The 26,659-nt window shown below is 41.8% G+C and overlaps 1 protein-coding gene across 2 annotated transcripts; it reads left to right on the forward strand.

Annotated features, from left to right (window-relative positions):
- Nucleotides 1-4,299: 4,299 nt before the first annotated feature.
- LOC124111841 lies at nucleotides 4,300-20,216 on the forward strand. 2 transcript variants are annotated; one of them, XM_048384214.1, is made up of 5 exons: nucleotides 4,300-4,334; nucleotides 13,574-13,763; nucleotides 15,190-15,408; nucleotides 16,197-16,484; nucleotides 18,435-20,216. In XM_048384214.1, exons 2-5 carry the CDS (start codon nucleotides 13,652-13,654, stop codon nucleotides 18,728-18,730), a joined length of 915 nt encoding a protein of 304 aa, XP_048240171.1. In that variant the 5' UTR covers nucleotides 4,300-4,334; nucleotides 13,574-13,651; the 3' UTR covers nucleotides 18,731-20,216. The 2 variants fall into 2 exon arrangements, with proteins under 2 accessions (XP_048240171.1, XP_046327655.2); XM_046471699.2 differs by lacking the exon at nucleotides 4,300-4,334 and adding an exon at nucleotides 8,060-8,385.
- The last annotated feature ends 6,443 nt before the right edge of the window (nucleotides 20,217-26,659 follow it).

Here is a 26,659-nt window from a genome sequence, read left to right on the forward strand (position 1 = left end):
CAGGTGGTCCTTCACTTTTTTGAGTAGTATAGAACACATGATAGGTATCCATTATACAAAGATACCTGTGATCAAGTTGCTATTAATTGATCATCAAAAATTGAAACTTTTATTTGTTAGTCTCAATTTCCTTTTTGTCAAAATGTTTCAAATATGATTTAAAAAAAGTTATGAATTTTTTTATTCATAACTTTTTTAAAAATCATATTTGAAACATTTTGACAAAATGGAAATTTATCATAACCAGGATCATAAAAATATTGTAGTCGCATGTTTTTGTCAATTGTGTATGGGCAAACAAACAATGTGTTCTTTGTACCAGCTAGTGATCAGTCAGTAATCTGTATACATGTTTGTTTACATAAAATGCTTAATGGTACAAATTGAACTGAGTAAAACTAATTCATAAACAATAACCCTTGAAGCATCAACAATAACCTGTGTATGATATTAATAGTACATGACTGGTGAATATGGGCTGGATGCATTGAATAGAATAAAACATTTCGACCTGAATTTGAGTACAGTGTTTAACAGTGTTCAGACAACCCACAGTTTCTGAGTCTGGGTTAAGCAGATTCTTGTGTTGCCAATGAGCATGGAGTAGATGGGCGGCTAATTCTTGCTTGTCTATATATTAATGAACAGAACTGACTCTGATGTTATCAATAATCGTTGTTATCCACATGTCGCTTAGAGTTAATCCCTTGTAACAACAACCACATCTTCAAAGGCATGACAAGGGGCATGGGTAGCCCAGTCGTCTTATTCGCTGTGCAGAATTGGGCATGCCGGAATCCTATGATTATAGGTTCGAATCCCGGTCCCCGATTATGTTTCTAGGTTTGTCAGCACGATACCAAACTGGTTTGGGTTTCACCATACTGGTTAACATCTGAGACCTGCATAACTTCTGCCTTTCCACATTAAATTGACAGGCTGTGATATAACTGGAATACTGTTAATAGCAGTGTTGATCTAACTCACTCCCGAGGCAAGGGAGTTACCTCACTATAAAAGTCCAGTTTCCTCCATTGTCCGTCTTGGCTGGAATTATGGAGTTGTTTGCTGGACTAACGAGTCTATACATAGTCCACTCAAAATCGCTTCACAAAATCTTCATCCAGCGACAACATGGCGACTACTGAGCAGATTTTGGTCAGTTGCTTGATTTGCAGAACATTTGTACCGTCAACTGAGCGTCAACAGATATTTACCCAAGCTTTTCATGATTTACATCAAGATATTGATTTGATGCACTTTGTGAGGTAAGACTCGTTTGATTACAATAAAGATCATGATTATTGATCAGATCTTCTAAACTGTGCCCCCATTTTGCACCAGGCACCCTTGCCTCGGAAAGATGGACGCACACCTACCACCTACGACATCCCACCTGTACCTTCAAATGTCGCTCTGTAGGAAGACACCATGTCCCAGTGGGGAATCAGGGTTAGAATAGGTCTCCAGCACCCTATGCTTGTGAGTCAACTGCAACATGGGGATTCGGGGTTAGAATAGGTCCCAAGCACCCAATGCTTGTAAGTCAACTGGAGAATAGGTCCCCAGCACCCAATGCTTGTAATTCAACTGCCACATGGGGATTCTGGGTTAGAAAAGGTCCCCAGCACCCTATGCTTGTAAGTCAACTGCCACATGGGGATTCTGGGTTAGAATAGGTCCCCAGCACCCAATGCTTGTAAGTCAACTGGAGAATAGGTCCCCAGCACCCAATGCTTGTAAGTCAACTAGAGAATAGGTCCCTAGCACCCAATGCTTGTGAGTCAACTGCCACATGGGGATTCTGGGTTAGAATAGGTACCCAGCACCCAATGCTTGTAAGTCAACTGGAGAATAGGTCCCCAGCGCCAAATGCTTGTAAGTCAACTACCACGTGGGGATTGTGGGTTAGAATAGGTCCCCAGCACCCAATGCTTGTAAGTCAACTAGAGAATAGGTCCCTAGCACCCAATGTTTGGTAGTCATCTGCCACATGGGGATTCTGGGTTAGAATAGGTCCCCAGCACCCAATGCTTGTAAGACAACCGGAGAATAGGTCCTTAGCACCAAATGCTTGTAAGTCAACTAGAGAATAGGTCCCCAGCACCCAATGCTTGTAAGTCAACTACCACGTGGGGATTCTGGGTTAGAATAGGTCCCCAGCACCCAATGCTTGTTAGTCAACTGCCACCTGGGGAATCCGGGTTAGAACAGGTCCCCAGCAGCCTATGCATGTAAAAGGTGACTGAATGGATTTGTTGGTTAGGCTCGGTGACCTGGTTGATTGCGTGTCACTGTACCCAACGGTTTGGGTTGTTGCTCACAATATCAGTCACTTGATTGTCTGGTCCAAACTCGAATATATACAGACCAGGTCATCTAGCTGGAATATTGTAGAATGTGGGTGTTAAACAAACAAAATAAAACTAAACAAAGTTTGGGGCTAAACAAGTGGACGTTGGTCATCATTTTAATCACTGGTCTGTCTGGTCCAGATTCTATAATCATAATGTCCAGGCAACGTTCAATTCGCTGAGCATAGCCTGAACAACAAAAACATATTCGACATGAACCTGAGTTCAAAAAGAAAGAAAGGTTACTGATCATATATATTTAAATAATTAATAATTGTGTTGATATTGACCGTGTTGTTTTACATGTTGATCCAACAACACTACAAACTGTTCCAGACACACCCATTTTTAAAAATCTCACCATGCATTACATTTCCCTTTTAAAACTATAGTACTGATCTCATGACCCCATGAACATCCGACCGCCTCCGTGGTCTAGTGGTAGAGCGTCCGCCCGCAGAGCGGAAGGTCCGTGGTTCGATACCCGGCCGCGTCATTCCAAAAGACGTTAAAAGATGGTACTTGTTGTTACCATGTCTGGCGCTAAAAGCGGCTAAAACAAGGACTGGTCGGGCTAGCACTATAAATAGGCATCAGTCCGGACTAGTACATGCAGCCACACACACACGTGCATGCACGTCGCTATATAAGTGCAATAATCTTAGATGCGACGCTAAACCCCATTCCACCTCATCATAGTAAGGTGGCTTAACTTGGGGTTGCTGGTGATCTATAGCCAATTTTTATGTTGTATTGTTGAGTCATAATTTATTATGTTTTCAACTAGTTTTAAAATCGAAACTGTGGTACTCTAATCATTCTACTGCTGGTGATGGTACGCAATTTAGCCATCAGTTAAAATAAACTGGCTTATCGTCCTCCTCTGTGATCAGTGAACCCTCGTTCTCTACAAAGGCAGCGGGAACACAGGTGGCCCAGTTGTGTACGGCCCGCAATTCGCTGTGATCCTGGGTTCAAACCAGACTGAGAGTAAGAATTATTCGCCCAAGTTCACTGGCCAGGAGGGCTTGTAAACGTGTATGTGTGTGTGTGTGTGGGGGGGGGGGGGGGGGGGGGGGGGGGACCAGAAATGGGCTTCACACATTGTACCCATGTCGGGAATCGGCATGACGAGCGAACGCTTTAACTACTAGGCTACCTGACCGCCCTTCCGGAAGGTGTGATGTGAATAAGGGATAAATACCGACTACGAGGTTTTGAGTGAGGAAGTAAGCCCAGTGCAAATGGCAAGAAACGCCAGATAGAATAAGAAGGTGTCGGTCTACCTAATAGTGAAACAATACAGTCTATCGCGGAATGAATTCGATGAAATCGTGCGGGAGAAAGACCACGTGCAGCATGGGCACAACTGAAGTCATGACATGTTAGATTGAACACCCTTCCATCACCTGCCCCGGTGGCTCAGTGGGAAAAGAGTGGGTTACAAAACCAAACACAATATGTAAGGTTGCAGGTTCGATTCACGTCATGTCATTTTCATGTGAAACAACTTGCGACGTTTAACCAATCAACATGTCAAAAGGCCAGTAAAACCTTGGTCTTACAATTCAATTAAAGCTGGTGCATTTCGTTTCGAACGCCCGTGGTTTCCTGGTCAATATATACATTTGCATTTTAAGAACCTATACTCACACAGTCGTGTTACGCACAAAAGGCTTATCTCTACTACTTCCATGATCACGTTACTGCTTTACAATATCTACTTGGACAGTTAGGGAAATGGTTGTACTGTTATAGTGTGAAATTTGAAAATTGTGGGTTTTATCGTTGTTACGTTACGTCGTTTTAAGACGAAGGTGTGCAGTTTCCAGAACGTCACTCGCAAATAAACTCGGCACAGCGATAGTACACAGGCTATTTTTAGGTGGCAGCCAGAGGGTTAAAGTGATGACTTTTAGATCACCCTGCTCCCTGTTCACAATAAAAATGTGTATCTTCCTGGTCCGACGCCATTTTGAGGTACGTGATCGATTTGATATGTGTTGTCTGTTGTTTAACGCCGCACTCAGCAATATTCCAGCTATGTGTCGGCGTTCTGTAAATAATAGAGTCTGGACCAGACAATCCAGTGATTGATATTGTGAACAACGATCCACAGAATTGAGATCATGAGCATCTCGATCTACGCAGTTTGGATGTAACGAGTCAGCCATACCACGTCGAAGGCTTTGCTGAAGTCCAGAAATGCTGCGGCTAGGAATTGTCTATTTATTTGAGCTCTTTTAAAAAAAAAAAAAAAAAAAAAAAAAAATCATTTCCAGTCTTAGTATATGATCTAAACATGAGTGTCCCTTCCTGAAGCCGATTTCATCAGGTCTGATGTAGTTACCAGTTTCAAGGTGATGCATTAGCCTTTATGTTCTTTTGGCTTCCATAGCTTTGCACATGTTTGAAGTTTGTGAGATCGGTCGATAAAAGTTTTTGGTAGGGCTTCGTCTTTCCCTTGCTTTGGTAACGAACCCGTGAAGAACAGGCCTTTGGCAACCCGTGCTTATCACAAGGGGCGACCAACGGGATCGGGTGGTCAGGCTCGCTGACTTGGTTGAGGCATGTCATCGTATCCCATTTGCGTGGATCGATGCTCATGTCAATCACTGGATTATCTGGTCCAGACTCGATAATTTAAAGACCGCGCTGATATAGCTGGAATATTGCTGAGTGCGGCGTTAAACAACAAACAAACAAAAACTACAATCTCTGCTCAGATCCGAGCACATTCCGACCACTACAGGATACATAGACTGACATTTTGTCACAGAAATAATGGTCTGTTATTTAAAAATGTTTATCTACAAAATAAAAAATATAATACAAATGGAGCCCAGATCAATGCCTAAGTTCAGGAGCAGAGCTGGGGAAATATAGATTTGCCAAATCATTCTAGACTCGAGTACCTTTTTTAATTTATTCCCCAGGTTCTGGTAGAAAGTGAGGGAGTAAGTTTGGTTTTACGCCGCGAGGCCCTAGCATTACGAGGGGGCAGTATTACATATATTTCATCTCTGCAGTAGCTGTTCCAAGCCGCAGCGCAGTTGTGGGAAACCCCAGTTCGCGGTTCGCTATCTTTCAATCATTTACCCGGGGGCGATCGTCATCTCATGTCTATGTTGTCACATTTCACTTTGCAACCTAGCAACGAATTACAGTTTTGAATAAAACCCCGTCATATTGACGTCATTGTCGAGACAAGTTTAGTGCCAACGTCAGCCATTGACGCAATAGGGGCTCATGTTTGATCATGGTCAGGCGTTAAATATGTCCCAATAAACGTTATCACATGTAAAAGAAGGTGCTTACTAGATAATATATCAATTTAATTCAGTGTTAAGTGTTTCAAGGCCAGTTACGCATAATGCACTTAAAGTATATAATACCAACATTTGAAACACATGCGTAGTTTAATACAATAATTCACCAATCTTTGAACTCTAATTTTTTTTCAAACATGATTAGCAAATCCGATTCTTTTTTACACATATATAGTGATTTAAAACAATGCATATTCTATGACGTATACTAATTTATTTATCACATTCGGAATTCAAGATTCTACATTTTATGAACAACAAAAATAATGTTTTAATAACAAAATAATCTTTACGTATATTACACAAATTCGCTTCCATATCTTCAACATTACAGAAGATCCGTGAAGATCTGGGTTAGAAAGCAACCCATGCTTGTCCTAAGAGGCGACTATGCTTGAAAGATATGACTAACGGGACCGGGTGGTCACGCTCGCTGACTTGAATGATGCATGTCATCGTATCCTAATTACGTGGATTATCTGGTCCAGATCCGCCGTCATATAGCTGGAATATTGCTGAGTGCGGCGTTAAACAAAAAACAACAACACCCAAACAAACAACATATTATAACCAAACAAAAACCAAAAAACACATGGCGAAAAAAACCCAACCGTAAATATACTTAGTATGGTTTTAAACAAGCATACCAGACTGATACATAGTTTTTTGCCAAGATAATTCTTCATCTGCGGAAACGAGTTCATGCTGATTTTTTGCGTGTCCCGTAAATGCTTCAATAAACGCCCGGTATTTATTTTATTCGGAAGGTTCCGAGCCCCGGTGTTTATTCAAGGTCGGCGTGTAATTTCTTTTCAGGAGGGATTTTTACACCCAAGCCTTGTGTTTTCGTACCTCAATCTGATATGATATGCGATGCTCCCTAGAGACATTAATTGTTAGGAAAAGAGAGCATGTTTGTAGACTAAAATACGACCCGATGTTTATTCAAAGATTTACGGTATGTTTGAGTTTCGATCCACTCCGCATTCATGAATATGCGAATACGGGTTTAACCGAACGTATCAAACAAACAGTTGCATGATAAGGAAGAATAAGATGTATGGATTTACAGCTTATTTATAACATTTTATCCATACATCTGATCCCTACTTTGCACCCCAACTTCAAAATGCCTCTCAAATATTTGGCAGGAAAGACGGATATTTATCATTTCCCTCAATGTTATCACCAGAAGTAAAATGGCGCAATACACTGTGTTTACGAGGGCGTGAAGACGTGATACACAAATATCACACTGGGGCATACGCCGTACACTTGCTCAGCAAGGCTGTGATGGTTCAAGGCCATTGAACTGACTGATAACATTTAGCGTTTGATTGGGGTCACGTTCCTCGTTTGCCCTTGACCCTTCGACATTACCGTGTAACTCTTTCAGCGCCAGGTCTAGCTGTCTTAGAAATGTGTTATTTAAACTAGTCAAGAGGACTAGTGTAAACCATATTTCACTAGTTCTCAGTTTGATGCTAGTCCAGCTCGAATGAAGCAAAACTGTTACCTTTTTCGTCAGTTTTATTCATTTCTAATTTGTAGCAAAATTGAGGCATTGAGAACTAGTTCAGAGATATAGCCACCAAATGTTAGTCGATGAGGACTACCATCTTGGATTTTTACTTGTCCTCAGCAATGTTGAGTAGTCTCGGGCTATCGGACCAGCGTGGATTTCGAATTGCTGTATGGTTTGGTTTAACGCGATTTGAGTGAGTGAGTTAGTTGGATTTAACGCCTCTATGAACAGTATTCCAGTTATATCGCGTCGGGACAGTTTAATGTGGGAGGAAAGCCCGAAGTGATGCAGGTCTCAGACGCTTACCACTTCGATGAAACCCACGAGCACGGGTATGGTGCTGATAAACCTAGAAACATAATCGGGCCGAACCGGGATTCGAACCACAATCATAGGTTTAACGTGATTCTTTTTGTGGGAGCCATTCGAGTGGGAGACGTATCCAAATACGCTGCCCCCCCCCCCCCCCCCCCTAGAGCAAGACCGATGGATGGTGCCGTATCCAGAATGGAGTATGCAGACCATTGCAGTGAATTGCTTCACTTGGAGTAATGGTTAATGGTTGTTTTTATTATCTTATTTTATTATTAAAAGAAGAAAGATATCTTATTTATGTGTCATATGGTGTTGATGTGAAATATGATATGGATTACTGTGTTGTTTTAAAACCCTTATTGTGTTTTCATTAGGATTACACATGGGAGCTTAAATGCATTGTGCACTAAATCGCGAGAGCGACATACAAGTTGAGTCAAATTGAGCTATTTTCACCCCCAATGTCGCTCTAGCGTGCATAAACCGAGAATACATATGGGATATAGGGGGTTAATTCATCTGCGCGTGGAGGGAATACGCCGAACAAAAACGAACTCAGTGACTCGTGAATGGCGACGTTATTACCGATGTATGTTGAATTAACGAGCTATCACATGACTTTAGTCATGCGTAGCGTATACAGGTTCAGCAGCTACTGAAACTTACACTGTCTGTGATCATTAAGGACCGCCCCAGTGTGTTGACTGGTCTGTGTTGACTAAACAGCTCGACATAGTGTGTATTAGATAGTGCTATTTACGTTTGACCTGGCCGGTCATACCCTCTTTGGAAACTCTGCATACACACCTGTTAGACAGGTCCGCTGAATTCACCGATGGACTCAGTTGTACTACATATACAGGTAAAGTGAACCAGTGTGTGTGTGTGTGTGTGTGTGTGTGTGTGTGTGTGTGTGTGTGTGTGTGTGACGTGGGTTATGGTAGTGTGGTGTCCTCCCATCAGTCAGACAAGCTTATAACAACAAACTATATAGCTGATCTGAATCATTGGAGTTAACTGGACTGTTGTTTGACTGGACTGGAATGACTGGACTGTTGTTTGAATGGACTGGAATGACTGGACTGTTGTTTGACTGGACTGTTGTTTGACGCCGCACTCAGCAATATTCCAGCTATGTGACGGTACATCACTTGCTTGATAACGGTGTTAGGATCTACAACGAAACGTTGCATTTATTGCAATAAAGATGAACTGTCTTCCTTGTATATGACGGTGGTCTGTGAACAATCTGGACCAGACAATCCAGTGATTTTTATTATGAGCATACGATGACAAACATACGATGACATTCAACCATCCATAACCGACCACCCTGTCCATTTTGTCGCCTTTAACGACGAGCATAGGCCCCTATAGGGTGTGTGTTTGGACTAGTCAGTTTATTGTTCCATTCCGCTGTTGTTTTAAGTGTTTAAGAAGTCGCCTTCATAAAAATTCTGTTTTTTTTGTATTGATGTGATTTCTATTTTTGTATTATTGATATATGATTTCATTTTTTATCTTTGTCTGCTCTGTTTATATACGTTCGCATAGCTTTCCATCTCTCAGAAACAGAGTTAGTTTGGTCCTCGCTATTGCATTTTTTGGCTTTAGGGGATCTACGACAGATAGCAGATCTAACTGCAATTCTTGTTTGAACCGAGCCCTGGCTGGGGCATGGTTCTATGCCCCGCGGGTTCCCGTTTTTATGAAGCGAGAGACGATGTGGAGAAGCCAAGATGTTGAGGCGTTGACATGGGCACGATGTGTGAAGCCCACTGTTTATGTCCCATGCGGTAGGTGGAATAATGCTGAAAGCGCAAAAATTATCTCTCCAGATGACAGGTGACTCAGTGACATCTATCCTCAGATATACGAAAATAGGTCCTTCAGTAGGAACAGATTTTCATTGAATGAGCAGAAACTAAACAAACATTAAACCATGATAAAAGTACTTCGTACCGCGTGTTATTATAGTGTATGGCTTCGATTATTTCACTGTATAAACGTAGTACATTCAGTCGAACCTCGTTGTGTCGAACTCGTGGGCAGGTGGGAAAAAGTTCGAGTTATCCGGGGTTCGAAACAAGGGTGGACTTTTATCCTCAATTTGAATACATGGAACTCCCAAATGAGTTCGAGACAACCGGGAATTCGACACATCCAAGTTCGACACTTCGACTGTATGTTCCCCGTGTCATCCTTTATGGTAAAGTAGTGGTGATAGTTTACCAGGACAATAGTGCACGTGGTAGTTGTGTTAGTGTATTGTGGTAGTGGTTGTGGCCAAGTCGTGGTAGTGTTGTAGTTGTGCCAGAGTGTCGTCACGGTAGCGTCCCTGCCTTCACTGTGACAATATCCACCCGATGTGTCGATAATCTGACAAGAGGACAGTCGCCCCGGGTGACAACACTGTTACATTGTCACTGACCTACTTTCTCTCCACAAGACACGTGTCTTCGCTGAAGATGAAGATATGGTACAGGTCACGATAAATATAGACACTCGGTTATTCCTTTATTTAGTTACGTTTTTGAGAGTGTGACACTTACAAACTGCTTGTTTAGCCTTCCCCTTTGTTTAATATAGAAGAAGAAGAAGAAGAAAATTGTTTTGTTAGAGTGTCTCATGCTGCAGTACAAAATATATGGACATATAAACATTTCATTAAAAAACAGCACCCGGCCAGTTGGCCTACGAGACACTAATTACATAATGGTACATTTAAAATATATAAAAAAAAGAAAAGAAAAATTAGTTTTAACTTTGTATATTACCACACCCACACCCACACCCACACCCACACCCACACCCACACCCACATCCACACCCACACCCACACCCGCACCCATACACCCACATACACATCCGCATTAAAATCCCGCTCAAAGCATACAAACAGGTAAGCATACAGACAGGTAAGCATACAGGACGCTCACAGCAATCTCATGCAGAACATTCACAGCAGTCTCATACAAAACACTCACAGCAATCTCATACAGAACACTCACAGCAATCTCATTCAGAACACTTACAGCAATCTCATACAGAACACTCACAACAATCTCATACAGAACCCTCGCAGCAATCTCATACAAAACACTCACGGCAATCTCATACATGTCATACATCTATACACATAATTTGCGTCCATATACACACAACTTAATTCATCAATCGTGTATACTAGCCTACATGTGTAACCAGCATACATACTAACATACCAACCTACATACATACCTATATCCATCAAACATAAATCAATCCGTATTATACATACACAGGTCCATACATACCTATGTCCGTTCAAACACACCTCAATCCAAATATACTAACACACATGCAACCATACATCCATACATATCTATATCCATTCAAACACACCTCAGTCCAAATATACTAACACACATACAACCATACATCCATACCTATATCCATTCAAACACACCTCAATCCAAATATACTAACACACATACAACCATACATCCATACCTATATCCATCCATACACATATCGATCCATATATACATACACACATACAACCATACCTATATCCATCCATTCACACCTCAGTCCATATATACAAACACACATACAACCATACAAGAGTCGTACTGAATACAATATGAACATACATTAAATACAACAGATAATATAGATGAGAGGCACTGTGTACTAACGTACATAAACACACCCGCCTACACACCTACGTGCATATATTAGACAATGCATAACATTATGGATGGGATAAAAAGTAATTAGAATTAAAGCTAACAGTTTATATAAAGTTTACGGCGCCTGTACATTCTGAAGTGCGTCTTCTTATTTGGATTCGTGTCAGCTAGCTTTGTTCTATTATATTGCCGTTCTTATAATCCCCATGGTTACGCAACCCTTCTTTAAGAAAACTAAATTCAACAGGTGGGTTCCCCATTGTTGTATCTGCTTAATACCTCTACAGGTATCCTCCCAAAACGTAGACCTGCCAAAACGCAGACCCGTTAAAACAACACTCGTTATGGCTGGTTGCATCAGTATTTAGTACCCTGTACCCTTAAGTAAAATGGTATCACCCATGTAACAAGAAAGAAATTAATTAGTGAGCTAATTTTAACTGCTTTTTGGGAGGTCTGCATTTTGGAGGTCTACGTTATGGGAGGGAACCCCTCTACAGTATCTTCCTAATCTGCACCCGTTAAATGAGAATTTTAGTATGTTTGTGTACGTGTTTACTTTGTGTAACTGTATAAAGTGTCCAACTTCACGCAGTTTTGTATTCGGACTGCTTGTGTATGGACGACGTCGAGAAACTCCCTCATTGTTGTGCGGGTGGTGTTGAACAGGTATTCACTTACTGTGTATTTGTTAAACTATTGTCTGTATGATGTGTATAAAACCTCCCGGAACAGGATGCCGATTTTGACCTTCACCCCCCTCAAGAGATAATTCTTTGAAAATGAACTCCGTGACTCATGAATGCGACATTATTATCGATGAATATAAAACATTTATAGAACTTGCGAGCTATGACATGACTTTAGTCATGCGTAAACCCAGACGCCTTCAGCAGCTACTGAAACTTACATTGTCTGTGATCATAACAAGTGCGTCCCAGTGTGTTGACTGGTCCGACTTGACAAGAATGATTTCATATTGGTGCAAGCTAACATCATCACAAACTAGCCTTTCTAGTATAGTATATAAACTTATGTTTCAAATGTCCATTGCAAATCCAGATTACCATTTCCCACTATTAAAAGAAGTAAAATGCATTCTTCAAAATATAGGCTTAATTAAATTTGGTTGTCTCAAACCTTTATTAGTGCCGCATGGTTGAAACGAAATGTGAAACGTTATGAAATGTCATAATTTTCTGCAAAGATGGCGAGAATCAAAGAAAAATTCATCTTAAGGTTACTATTATAACATGTTTAAAGAGTTACCATCCCTAGAACCTTATTTACTAGAACTACCAATCACCTTACGCATCTCTCTTGCTCGTTTTAGAACAGCAAATCATAGATTACCCATTGAAACAGGAAGATGGTATAATATTGTGAGAGAGGAAAGAAAATGTACATTGTGTAAAAATTTGATACGTGATGAAATGCACTTTTTATTAGAATGTCCAAAACTCTCAGAAATTAGAAACAAGTTTTTGCCTCAATACTACTGTATGTATCCTTCTGCCATAAAATTCTCTCATTTGATGTCCATTATTTATAAGCCAATTCTATTAAAACTGGCAAGTTATATAAGATCATGTATCTAATTCCTGTATCCAGTTACATCTCTGTATCACTGCCGTGATTTACGAGAATAATCATCATTCATTCACAAAGCAGCCATGTCGCATTGGTGTATATACTGAGAAGGGTCAGCGTACGTGAGATATATGTGTTGTTAACGTGAGATCTGGGCGGTAATACCCCCCCCCCCCCCGATGTCACATCAATCAGACAAGCTTATAACAACAACCTATATAGATGATCTAAATCAGGGTAGCGAGTGGTCCGCGACAAGTAGTACGATGTGCTAACAACGAGTTCAATCGCCCCCCTGGATTTTTTACAGCAAACATTTTTCCTTGTGAAATTTAACTGGAACAAAAAATGAATAATCTTATTTGCCCCCCCCCCCCCCCCCCCCCCTGTCAAAAAAAGTCCTTAGCGATGTACTTGGTGATGTACTTGAGATATTGTTCAAAGCGGCGTTATATCAAACAAACTCACTCACCCATTTATTCATGTACATATTACTTGTGGGGTCGCCCAGTCGTCGAAGGCGCCGCGATTCGCTGTGCAGAGTGCAGACACGCCAGAAACCTACGATTGTGGGTTCGTATCCAGGTTCGCCCCCAAGGTTTGTCTAGGTTTGTCAGCACCATACCCGCACTCGTGGGTCTCACCGAAGTGGTAAACGTCTGAGACCTGCATCACTCAGGGCTTTCCTCCCACATTGAGCTGACACGCCGTGATACTGTTGAAAGCGGCGTCAAACCCAATTCACTCACACATTACATGTTTTGCTAACTATGTGATATCTTTCAGACTGTGGAAACATAAGGCAATCCATGAATGGTCCACAACGCTGTCTCCTCCAGCAACTACATCATGTGGTGAACGTTGATGATGACGATGGAGTTGCCCTCGGCTGACTGGGAGCTGAATATCCTCATGTTGAGGATAGGCCGTGAGCTGGACGACGATGACTTCCAGTCCATGAAATTCCTTTGTTCAGGTAGATATCAGTTGGATTTATGGTTAGTCTGGTTTTACGCCGCTTTTAGCAATATTCCAGCAATATCACGGCGGGGGACACCAGAAATGGGCTTCACACATTGTACCCATGTCGGGAATCGAACCCGGGTCTTCGGCGTGACGAGCGAAGGCTTTAACCACTTGGCTACCCGACCGCCCCGATTAATGGTTAGGATCACACACATCTGGCCAACCTGGCCATGAGCCGGGGTCCGATAGTCTGGACCCTGCTTCACGGCTCTCGCAATCCTTACATGGCCAATAAGTAAAGGACCCGTGAAGATCCGGGGTAGAATAGGTCTTCAGCAACCCATGCTTGCCGTAAAAGGCGACTATGCTTGTCATAAGAGGCGACTAACGGGATCGGATGGTCAGGCTCGCTGACTTGGTTGATGCATGTCATCGAATCCCAACGGCGTGGATAGATGCTCATGATATCAATCACTGGATTGTCTGGTCCAGACTCGATTATTTACAGACAGCCGTCATATAGCTGGAATATTGCTAAGAGCGGCGTTAAACAACAAACAAACATCATAAGTATTAGCACACAAGCAGTTATGTGTATTAATAATCGCGATATTTCGTGATTCTATTTCAAGTGTCGAGGACTATAGAAAGATTCACGCATTCATAACGTTTTACTGAAGTGCATCTAAACATTCCAATTGAAAACTCTCAAAAAGATGACAGCCTCGTGGTCAAGAGAGAGAGAGAGCTGTTTTATATATGTTTGTACTCGTCCGTAACACACACACACACACACACACACACACACACACACACACACACACACACACACACACACGCACACACACACACAGAGCTGTTTTATCGTTAAATATTCCTCAACTATTTTCGCTCAAGAAGTGAGGTGAGGTGAAGTTGTTTAACGTCGCGTCCAAGATAATTGCACTTACACAGCGACGTGCGTGTGTGTGTGTGGCTGCTAGTACGACTGATGCCGATGTATAGTGCTAGCTCACTGAGATACCATGCCGCAGTTTAACATGAATAGTTAAACTGCGGCATGGTATACTGACTCCGAGCCGACCAGTCCCTGTTTTAGCCCCTTAATGCCGAGTGGCAGACAGGGTAACAACAAGTCCCATCTTTTAACGTCTTTTGGTATGACGCGGCCGGGGATCGAGCCCCGGACCTTCCGCTCTCCAGGCGGACGCTCTACCATTAGGCCACGGAGGCGGTCTCGCTCTAGATGTATTCAGGTCGCTGTATATGTATTATAGTGCCTTGTCACCAAGTTTGAGAGACGTACATGCATGTCGTTCCAAAAAAGTGTGAAACAAACTTGAACGTGACGTTAATCCCAACTTCAACTCACCTCTAAATGGCGCGTTCACTACCATGGATCCGATACCAGGAAATTCCCTTTTTTGTAATGACAGGTCAGAGAGGAGTCCCGCAGGGCGTACTGGAAAGATTGTCCACTCCCCAGAAGTTCTTCACATATCTGCGGGAACGCCGAATGTTGTCACGTGACAACCTGTTGCTATTGCAAGCGTTCCTGTGGCACGTGGGTCGCCTTGACCTTCACCAGATGGCCAGTGACTATGCACGGAAGGTGGGGAGCGTCCTGCACTTCTTCTCACCCGATGGTCAACCAGGTAAGAGTGAGTGAGTGAGTTTGGTTAACATCGCTTTCAGTATTTCAGTTATATCCCACTGTGTCAGCTTGGTGTGGGAGGGAAGCCCGACGTAATGCAGGTGTTAGGCGGTTACCACTTTGGTGAAACCCACGAGCATGGGTATGGTGCTGACAAACCTAGAAACACAATCCGGGCGAACTGGGATTCGAACTTACTATGATAGGTTCCTGGTACATTGCGGTCCCTAAGAAGACTGGGCCACCCGTGCTACCTTGTGTTATGCAGGTAGGGTGTGCTTGCTCAACCCCCAACCTCATTTTGAACTTCAAATATCAGAGTGAGTGAGTTGGGTTTAACGCCGCTTTTAACAGTATTCCAGTCATATCGCGACGTGTAAGCTTAATGTGGGAGGAAAGCCCGAAGTGATGCAGGTTTCAGACGTTTACCACTTCGGTGAAACCAACGAGCACGGGTATGGTGCTGACAAACCTAGAAACATAATTGGGGCGAACCGGGATTCGAACCCGCAATCACAGGTTTCTGGCGTGCCCAAGGGACGCAACTCTGCACAGCGAATCGCGGCGCCTTAGACGACTTGGCCACCCGTGCCCCCCTCAAATATCAGAATACGTTATGGTGATTATGGCTCGCCAATGAAGAATTGCTACCCTTTCGGAAAATAACCTTCCAAAAATTAAGCGAAGTTACTAGAAAGACACATCGAGGCCTGTTAAATGAAAAGTGTGTTTTATGTTCTTACTATCCGTTTGCATAACTCGCCCTTCACGCTCCACATGGCATTGCAGAGTCGGGATACGAAAACGTCAAGTTCCACGTGGAGGGTGACCTTGACAACTTCCAGAGACGTGAGCTGGAGGACCTCCGAGCCAATGTAGCACGACTGTTGTTCATCCCACCAGAGTTCGTGTTTGTGAGTGGCCTTGAACCTTCCAACAGCCTGTTGATCACACTCATGATCAGCTCGTTCTGCGCAAAAACGCTCAGGGATATAGCGACCTCCGTTGAAGGAAGACAACTCCGAAAGCTTGGCGTCGATACTCTATATTTTGGCGAAGAGGAGGTTAGGGTTCAAGGTCAGTATTATCTTCAACTTGACAAAGTGACGGATATGTAGTAACATTATAGATTGGCTTCTTTGTGAATTTTCATTTATTGAAATTAAGTTTGAGATGAAGAAAATCTTTCCTTTTAGAGTAGATTTCATGATGGAAAATGATGTTTTCTGAAAATCTGTAAGAAATAAATAAACATGCCATCTCAAAGAAGAGAACACATATACACACATGTACAATTTTATATACTACTCAAAAGAATCCGACCGGTGAAGATCTTGTGTAGAATAATTCTTCAGCAACCCATGCTTGCTGTAAAAGGTGATTGTGCTTATCGTAAGAGGCGACTAACGGGATCGGGTGGTCAGGCTCGCTGACTTGGTTGATGCATGTCATCGTATCCCAAATGCGTGGATCGATGTTCATGATGTCAATCACTGCATTGTCTGGTCCAGACTCGATTTACAGACCGCCGTCATATAGCTTGAATATCGCTGAGTGCAAACAACAAATAAACAAACAAACTAACAAATTTACAAAAGAATCCAAGGAACACAAAAAGTATTACTTGTATTTACATTGACAGACTTTTTTTCATTTACTGTTCATTATCACGTGGTTTTAATCCATAGATGACACTTCTGCCTCGTAAAAATGATGACCTGAAGTGTCTTCCGTAGGGCACAGACGGCCAATTGGATCAGGGAAGCATGTTGCACGTGCTGACATTCATGAAATCCTTCCCTGTTAAGTTGAATGTGCTCACTGAGGGCTATCCCATTTTGAAACCTCAGAGACGACGTTGTGAGTAATGTTTACAGAAGGAGGGGTGTGGCATGGGTTCAGGAAGGCATCAGTTTGCGTGAAGTGGCACCTCCTAATGTGTCCCCTTCTGTCATTCACAGACTATGGGAACGCTTTCAGAAAACAGAACAAGTGCAGGAACCACATGGCCCTGGTTGTCCACGAATCACAACAAGGGTAGTGGATCGACTTATCGCCCAATGGCATTAGGCAAACGCACCATTACTGCTAATGCTCTCACAATACAGCGTAGGAACGCTGCCAACGCTAACGTTAGTGATCAGACCATTAGGAATCGGCTTTGAGAGGCAAAGTTGAGCTCAAGGCGTTAAGCTGTCCGTATACCACTTCAGGAGCACCGTAGAGCCGCACGCTTGACGTGGTGTCAGCAGCATCTTCGGTGGACTAGGCTCCAGTGGAACCTTGTACACTGATGAATCCTGGTTCTGTTTCAAGTTCAATAATGGTCGTATTCGAGTGTAGCGACGTCCTGGCGAGCATTTTCCTGACGCTAACGTCGGAGAAAGGCCGTGTTTGAAGGTGGATCAGAGATTTTACAGACTCTGGCGCTTCCAGCCCCTCGAGCTGTTGGCCCACAGGCAAGACCCCAGGACCACTACATCGCGCTACGGTTGTCATGAACTTTCTGCAGCAGAGTCTGATCAGATGGACTGACCAGCCTATTCTCCCGATTTGGCACCGATTGAACATTCGTTGGACGCGTTGTGACGAACTTTCGGGATAACCACCATGAACCTGCAACAGTGCTCAGTTGGTGCTATTGTTGCATTAAGAATAGTTAGCCATTCCACAGATTACTAGAAACTTGGTTAGGTCGATGCGTCGACGTTGTCTCGAATGCATCAAAAACAGAGGTGGCCACATCCGATATTAACCAGTGAACCAGTCTTTCTGCCCTTTTTGACTTTCACAAAAGACCCCAGTCGTCTTCAGTGCAGCTTTTTGACTTTACCCTACCGTCTTTTCTTTGTTCTGACATGTTTTTGTCTTGTTATGGCATGTCTAAAAAATGCCATTATAATACACATGCCAACTGTTGTTAAAATCTTCTAAACAATTCCAGTGTTCCTTGGATTATTTTGAGTAATATATTTTGCACGGATTTGATTTAGTACGACTAACCATATGCCTATCCTTCATCTCCAGACACGCCCCCTTTGACCCGGAAGTGCTCAATACAGGAAGAAGAAATGATAGAGATGTACAAACGGACTCATGAACTGGAGGTCAGGGTCACACAGATGGAAATATCAAGTGTTGAAGTCAAGGAAGAACAGGAGGATAGAGAGAATGAACTTATCAACATGCGAGCTAAAGAAACGTATTTTCGAGGACTGCTGTGTGCTGCACTTGATAGCAAGACCAGGGGACAAGCGTCGTCAGCACAGCCCGTACAGTCTAACTTACCTCTTTGTCTTGAAAATGGTCGGTTTGTGATTTAGTATTCTTTATAGCCAATCGTGTGACGCGATTGTTTACAAGGTGCTGTTGTAAAGCTGTTACATGCGGCATAAGAGATCAATCACTCTCCAGCGTGTGTGTTGTTTGGTTAGAACTAGGTCGGCTTATATAGTCGTATCGTGTGTAAAGAGATAGGGCGATCCGTTTTCGTTAAATTGGTCACTGCTGCCGAAGAACTGCATGTTTAAAAAAGTGATTTCTAAGAAATACAGCACTAGGAGAAGAGCTGTCCAGGGTTGGGAAAAGGCATTGCAATACGGCGTCGTGAATATTATGGCGCACAAAAGGGCTGTATAGTATGTGCTACGATGTCGTAAGTCATTAGATGTATTGCGATGTCTTAAAGATTACGGCGCACGTAAAATGTCGTATATGGTGTTAGCTATAACGTAATTCAAACGATGAGAAACGATGTCGTTAAGAATACAGTGCTCTACGTAGACGTCACGAATCCCGTCTACAATACTGCGTCGTCGTAAAGATAACGGTTACCTCCACGTCGTAAAGACAAGTTGTACGGCGGCTCGTAAAGGAGACGATGCCGCACGATGTCCAAATGTACGAAGAATGAGTGTTTCTGTTGAAGAAACGGCTATGTGATGTCGCAAAGCTAAGTGAATTAAATTGTTTCTGTTTAAAACAAAACACAAATACACTGTACCACACGTCCTCGCTTAGTGTTCAGGTGAACAATTAACATGCCTTTGCATGTATTTGTGACGGATGATGCCACCGTTTGGGAAGGATACGCTCGCCTTTTCGCGAACACCTGGTGTCATCACTGTTTGATAGTGATTCATAAACACATGCTCATGATGTGGTCGGAATCGTATACAATGGACTTAGTAGAGATTCCTTATGATGATGGAAATGTTTTTTTCTACTTTTATTTATGTGGGTCGATAGGAATCTAAAAATGGTAAAATATAATATCAGTATTTTTGATTAACATGGTTATACAATAATTAATCACTCATTAATCAGTCTCGTCAATCCCATACAGTGATCGGCGTTCTCCGTGGTCATCTGCCCGCGAGTACACAGCCCGTGTTTTGATGCGAGACGAATCGGCTGGTAGCTGCATATTATAACGGCTGCAGAGATAAACTTGCTTAACAATAAACAATTAATGCTTTAAATAAGAAAAGAGGATTAACCACATGCTTAGATTATCTCAATCTCATTAAAATCAGATACAAGTTCTTGCTATCAACGAGGACATCCCATTACAGAACAATTGCAACCTTTCGCGAACTATGACCTACCAATGAAATGACTAACAGGAAGTCAACGTTAGCCACTTAGAAGGCAGCTTTCTTAGCTTGGTGGTACTAGTTTCAAAGTTGCGACTTCCATTCCAGAATTCTTTTAAAAGTATGTTGAATAAGTCATACAGTCCGTAACAGTTGTTTTGTGTTGAGCTTTAGAGCTTGCATGATTAGAAAACATATTCCGGTGACAATGTAACATAACAATATGCATATTTATTATATATTTTTTTATTAAGTGTTTGAATCGTTATCTATCGTGTAGTTGTCCAATTTTCGATCACGAACTTTGATACTACTTAATTTCGTTTATCCGACATACTCGTCAATCCGACATAATCGTATGCAACCATCGATGTCGGATTAACGGGACTTGACTGTTCATGATCTACTGAATGCTCCAGGGAAGTAATGAAGGCTACATTTCTTTTTCGACCTCCTCCGTGGTCTAATGGTAGAGCGTCCGGCCGCGTCATACCAAAAGAAGTTAAAAGATAGTACTTGCTAGTACACCCCCCCCCCCCCCCCCCGCCCCCACCACACACACCCACACACCCACACACCCACACACCCAAACACACAAACGTGAAAGCACCATTTTCAACACCATTTCACGCCATTTATTTTAACATGGATATCTGAGTTAGATATTTAGTCTTTGAGGGAGTAGGTATCCCAGACAGAATAACCCAAAAGTCATAGCAGCATCTTAACTCTTAGCTACCTGAAATAAAAATGTTTTGTACAATATTTCCCTGCATCCATGGAAAGTATGCTTTATTTTCTATACACCAAAGAAACCACTCCTTTACTTGTGTTTGTCCAGAATCGATTATTTACAGACCGCCGTCATATAGCTGGAATATTTCTGAGTGCGGCGTTAAACAACAAACCAACCAACCAACCAACATGTATTTGTAAGATATATTGACTAGTATTTTATGTGAAAACGACCATTAACGTTCTTAAATACACACATTTCGAGTTGTATGTACACCAAAGGTAAACTCTTGTCTTATAAAATCAATAAACTATGAAGTATGTAAAATTATTAAACTTATATTATGAAGTTGTGTATGTTGTATGTGGTATGATGTATGATGTCTATTTAGAGAATGACTGCCTTCATTTGCATGGGCAATTGGAAATAAATAAGTTTTCAATAATTAACTGTGTATTGCGTTGATGTGTTGATGTATTGCTGTGAAAGAAAGAACCAATTATGCATCTACTGATTTTACCTTACCATAGTTATTTTAAAAGTATGAAGCTTTTCAGCATTTGAATTGCTTAACCCAGTATACGTATTATGAGGGGACCTTTGGCGTGACGTCGCCATGACAACATACAATACGTACTTTTACGCATTTAGTATGTACTTTTACTACTTAATTAACACCACTACTTTTGAGTGTGAGTATGAATTTAATCTAAAACGTTTTGCCATATTTTCACGAATTTCAAAAAGATCTTCTATGTTCCTCTTATTGACCAATCAGATTCCATCTCTCATATATCTCAAACAAAATGGCGGCGCCAAGTCAAGACGATCTGCTAGATGATCAATATCTATTTTGTAATAAACGGGTCTTACCCCGCGAAGGGCATCAAATCACGTGACCAAATATGTTCTGAATAGTTCATGTTGCTGTCGGTTTTACTACCGTGTTCTTCTTTCTTATTTGGGGCGGTCGGGTAGCTTAGTGGTTAAAACGTTCGCTCGTCACGCTGAAGACCCGGGTTCGATTCCCGACATGGGTACAATGTGTGAAGCCCATTTCTGGTGTCCCCGGCCGTGACATTGCTGGAATATTGCTAAAAGCGGCGTAAAACCAAACTCACTCACTCTTTCTTATTTCGTTCACAGAACATTCCGTGCCCGTTTCGCTTTTAAATCTGTTGTCAGTTTTGTCCCAAATAGCATCTAGCTCCATAATTCTATTTGCATGTAAATTCAATACATTTTGTTACCTTGTTTGGTAGACACGGGAAAGCTAGCCGAGCTGACGACGCACTAAGGGACGTAACTCCATTTTCTTACCACGCGGGCTGATATCGATAGTTCAAATGCACTGGAAAGCCACATCAGGCCGGCAGCGGGTGTTATACGGGACTGGTTACTACAACCTCTGGGAAATGGCCGTCTCCATGTTAGCTCTATCGCACTTGCAAAATTAATTATCAAGTCTTTGAATGACATTTAGAAGTAAGTATGGACAAGTGAAGATCAAGGTAGAATGGGTCTTCAGCAACACATGCTTGTCGTAAGAGGCGCCTAACGGGATCGGATGCCCAGGCTCACTGACTTGGTTAATGCATGTAATCGATCCCAATTGCGTGGATCGATGCTCATGATATCAATCACTGGATTGTCTGGTCCAGACTCGATTATTGACAGACCGCCGTCATACAGCTGGAATATTGCTGAGTGCGGCGTTGAACAAAAAACCCAACAACAACAACAACAACAACAACAACAACAACAAACAAACAGAAGTAAGTATGTCCATTGGAGATATATCCCTAAACTAACAAAATAGGTGAGGATGTGTCCTTTATTTCATGGGGTGATTAACTTGCAAAGCAAATCAAACCAATATCTGGTCATGTATTCGGTTACTAAACAGCGGGACCGCCTCCGTGGTCTAGTGGTAGAGCGTTCGCCCGGAGAGCGGAAGGTCCGGGTTTCGATCCCCGGCCGTGTCATACCAAAAGACGTTAAAAAATGGTACTTGTTGTTACCCTGTCTGGCGCTCGGCATTAAGGGGCTAAAACAAGGACTGGTCGGCTCGGAGTCAGTATACTGTGTCTGAATGGGGTATTCATGGTAAACTGCGGCATGGTATCTCAGTCGGCTAGCACTATAAATCGGCATCAGCCCGGACTAGTACAAACAGCCACACAAACACATACACGTACATGCACGTCGCTATATAAGTGCAATAATCTTGGACGCGACGTTAAAGGGGAAGTGTACACGCAAAAGTTACTTTCTTTCTTTTTCTAAACAAAACGCAATTTTAGAATTAGTTAGTATCTGTGTTTGAAAATATGCACTCATTGTTTCACAGTGAAAGTAGGAAGCTCACAATAGTGTGAAAATGATATGCCGTTATGAGTCCTTCGTTTTTCGAGCTAAACAGGCCTGAGTTATCCCCCTTAGATTATGACGTAATTGGTGCCAATTCAACTGGGTCCCTGTCTATTCTCAACGCAAAAGATATCAAGTACCAGTTTGCGGTAAAACAACATGGCCTACGACACACTCCGGCGCAGTGGTGACTCAGCATAACACAATGCTAGCTGGCATCTGAGACGCAAGAATCACACACCAACACCACGTGAAGCGGCTCTAACAAAGCATGATGACGTCATAATGTTTATCAATTGGCACCAATGACGTCATATTGCAAGGGGCATAAGCCATGGTGTTTTTGTTATGGAAATAGAACACTTGGTAAATGTGAAAAATATAAATAGCTTTAATGCGAAAAATCTGTTGATTAATTAAGATATTTTTATATTTTTGTCTATGACGCTTCTCGGTTAACACTTTTAATGTGGAAAAAGTACAAGAAAAATAGGTTCATTTCCGTGTGAACTTGCCCTTAGACGTCATTTCACCTCACCTCACCTCACCTTCACTTAACAGCGGGGCAAAAGGATGTACAAGCCAATGTTTGATGGTGGCTAAAAACGTAACAAACAATAAATGCTTTTTCGCTGGTTCTGTTTTGGACATTTGGGCGTTTTTTTCAGCCTAGAAATTATTTGGTCAAATTCAATTATGCGGTGTATACTGTCTAGTATAGAGGCCATAGATATATTGATTCCAACGAACGACAAAATATATATATTTCATACAACTGTATAATTTTATGAAATTTGATGTTCAGTTTCACTGTTGACACCATGTAGATTTCAACATATGTTGAAATATTGAAAGGCCAATGTTCAAATACGCTTTAAAAAACTAATGTATGTATTTTGAATTAGTCAAGAATAAAAGTAAATAATCTTGAACTTGAGTATTATTTGTTACTTTCAACACAACATTTTCAGGAACGTTCTAAGCTCTCGATTCCAAATTCTAAAGCGCTCGGTCCCAAATTAAAATAAGAGGTATTCAATCTACAGCGGGACTGCATCAAATTTCAAAACACAGTAGTTTATCTCCTAAAACACCTAAATATTACTTACCAATGTCGATAGGTCTATTATGGGCCAACATATCCCTGATCAAGATAAGAGTCTTTTCTTTTCTATCCGTTCGTTACTTTGAATGAAAACCTACTAAATCACACGTACGTACAATGCATAGAATAACATAATACTTACTGCATAAAACACATTATTCCGCGTTCATAAACGGATAAACTACCAGTAAGTAAACATTTAGTTGTTAATTTCATAAAGTTGTAGGAGAAGACTACATTCGTTAGCCATCGGAGCGGACTTCGTGGGTTGGAATCTAGCTGGCAACACACGTTTTTCGTGAAAGTGTTCTTTCATCAAGGATACGAACGGGGAGAAAGGACGTTCTGCCATTGCCAAGTGGTGCCTAACTGACATTTCAATCAGGTAATGGAACAAAAAAGACAAAGGAGCAATGGTTTAAGTTCTGCTTCGTCGCAATGGGTGGTGGGGTGGTTAAAGCGTTAGCTCGTTACGCCGAAGACCCGAATTCGATTCCCCACAGTTGTACGATGTGTGAAGTCCTTGTCTGGTGTCCCTGTTGCGATATTGCTGGAATATTGCTGAAAGCGGTATAAAAAACACACTGACTCACTTTTTTCGTTACATGTTTTAAAGTAGACATGTTTTTTAAACGAGAAAAATCAATTGTGGAGTTAGGCCCTTAGTTTATATCACTGACATACTACTCCAAATGGTGCTTTATGCGATGTAAACCCAACTCACACGCTCACTCACCCACCCATCCAAACACCCACTCACCCGCAATAAGTTACGTAGATGCTCTTACCTATGCTTTTGACTCTTGACGTATACACGGTACATACAGCGCGCGTTTTATGTAACCAGAATTGATATTAATTGACATACAGTAAACTACGGTTATAACGAACACGCTTGTAACGAACTGACCGATAAAACGAACTTATTTTTTGGTCCCGGACATTTTTTGTATATATGCTGTATGTATGCTTATAACGAACTACGGTTATAACGAACTAAAATAAGTGGTCCCTTTGAGTTCGTTATAACCGTAGTTTGCTGTAACAATATTTGCTACTGCGTGTCCACTCTGTCACCTGCACTGTCCTTGTAACCCGACCACTGCTCTTATATTTATGGAACCCGAGACATCCTTTTTTTGCCACACAAAAGCTAATGGTGTAGTTATTAAGGAAAATCAATTCTATATCCGATAAGTCTGAAGACACATGAAAACGTGATCGGAAATGCTTTGGGCGTCGTTCGTCTTGCTTGGCACAAAACCATAAATGACAGCCATGGTGAACATGAGTGAGTGAGGTCCCACGTAATTGGTATAGATGGCAAATATATACATACGTATTGTTATTCTGATAATGTACCTTAAACATATACGAAAAAGGACAATATGGACATATTTAATAGAAATCTGTAATGTTTAAACACATATTCAATACTGAAATACCATACACGGGTGTTTTGGCGTATTCTGCTTAAAAACGACGAGCATGTTATAACTCAGTTATATATCAGGATATGTACATCATATTTTACCCAACAAACATGTACTATTCAAGGTAAGTTAAAGACCTCCCGAATCTTTTATATAACTATAGTTAATCTTTCATGGCATTAACTATAGTAATATGAAGGTATCGGGTGGTCATGTCATGACGGATTAACTATAGTAATACGAAGGTATCGGGTGGTCATGTCATGACGGATTAACTATAGTAATATCCCCTCTTTGAATGGCTTTCAGAAGTGATACACATAAAAGAAAGAATTTATAGATGTCAACATCTTTATTATGGGGAACACACCCTATGAAGCAACCAATACATTGGAGAAACCCCTCAACACCAGACTCAATAAGCATCAGACTTCTGTCAACAAACTGACCAAAAACCCACAATTTCCGAAAACACAAACAAGAACCAAGACAATGCCATCATGTTGGAAGCTACCAAAGTCCTGTCCACCACTTACAACAATGGACGTCAAAGGAGACTACAAGAAGCCATTGACATCAACGTCAAAGAAAACTACAAAGGGCCATTGATATCAGCGTCAAAGAAAACTACAAGAGGCCATTGACATCAGCGTCAAAGAAAACTACAAGAGGCCATTGACATCAACGTCAAAGGAGACTACAAGGGGCCATCGACATCAGCGTCAAAGAAAACTACAAGAGGCCATTGACATCATCGTCAAAGAAAACTACAAGAAGCCATTGACATCCGCGTCAAAGAAAACTACAAGAGGCCATTGACATCAGCGTCAAAGAAAACTACAAGAGGCCATTGGACATCAGCGTCAAAGACAACTCCAAGATCCATTGACATCAACGTCAAAGAAAACGACAAGAAGCCATTGACATCAACGTCAAAGAAAACTACAAGAGGCCATTGACATCAACGTCAAAGAAAACGACAAGAGGCCATTGACATCAGCGTCAAAGAAAAC

The sequence above is a fragment of the Haliotis rufescens genome, unplaced genomic scaffold (genome assembly GCF_023055435.1).
Source record: "Haliotis rufescens isolate VD_foot unplaced genomic scaffold, xgHalRufe1.0.p SCAF_5, whole genome shotgun sequence".
Lineage (NCBI taxonomy): Eukaryota > Metazoa > Mollusca > Gastropoda > Lepetellida > Haliotidae > Haliotis > Haliotis rufescens.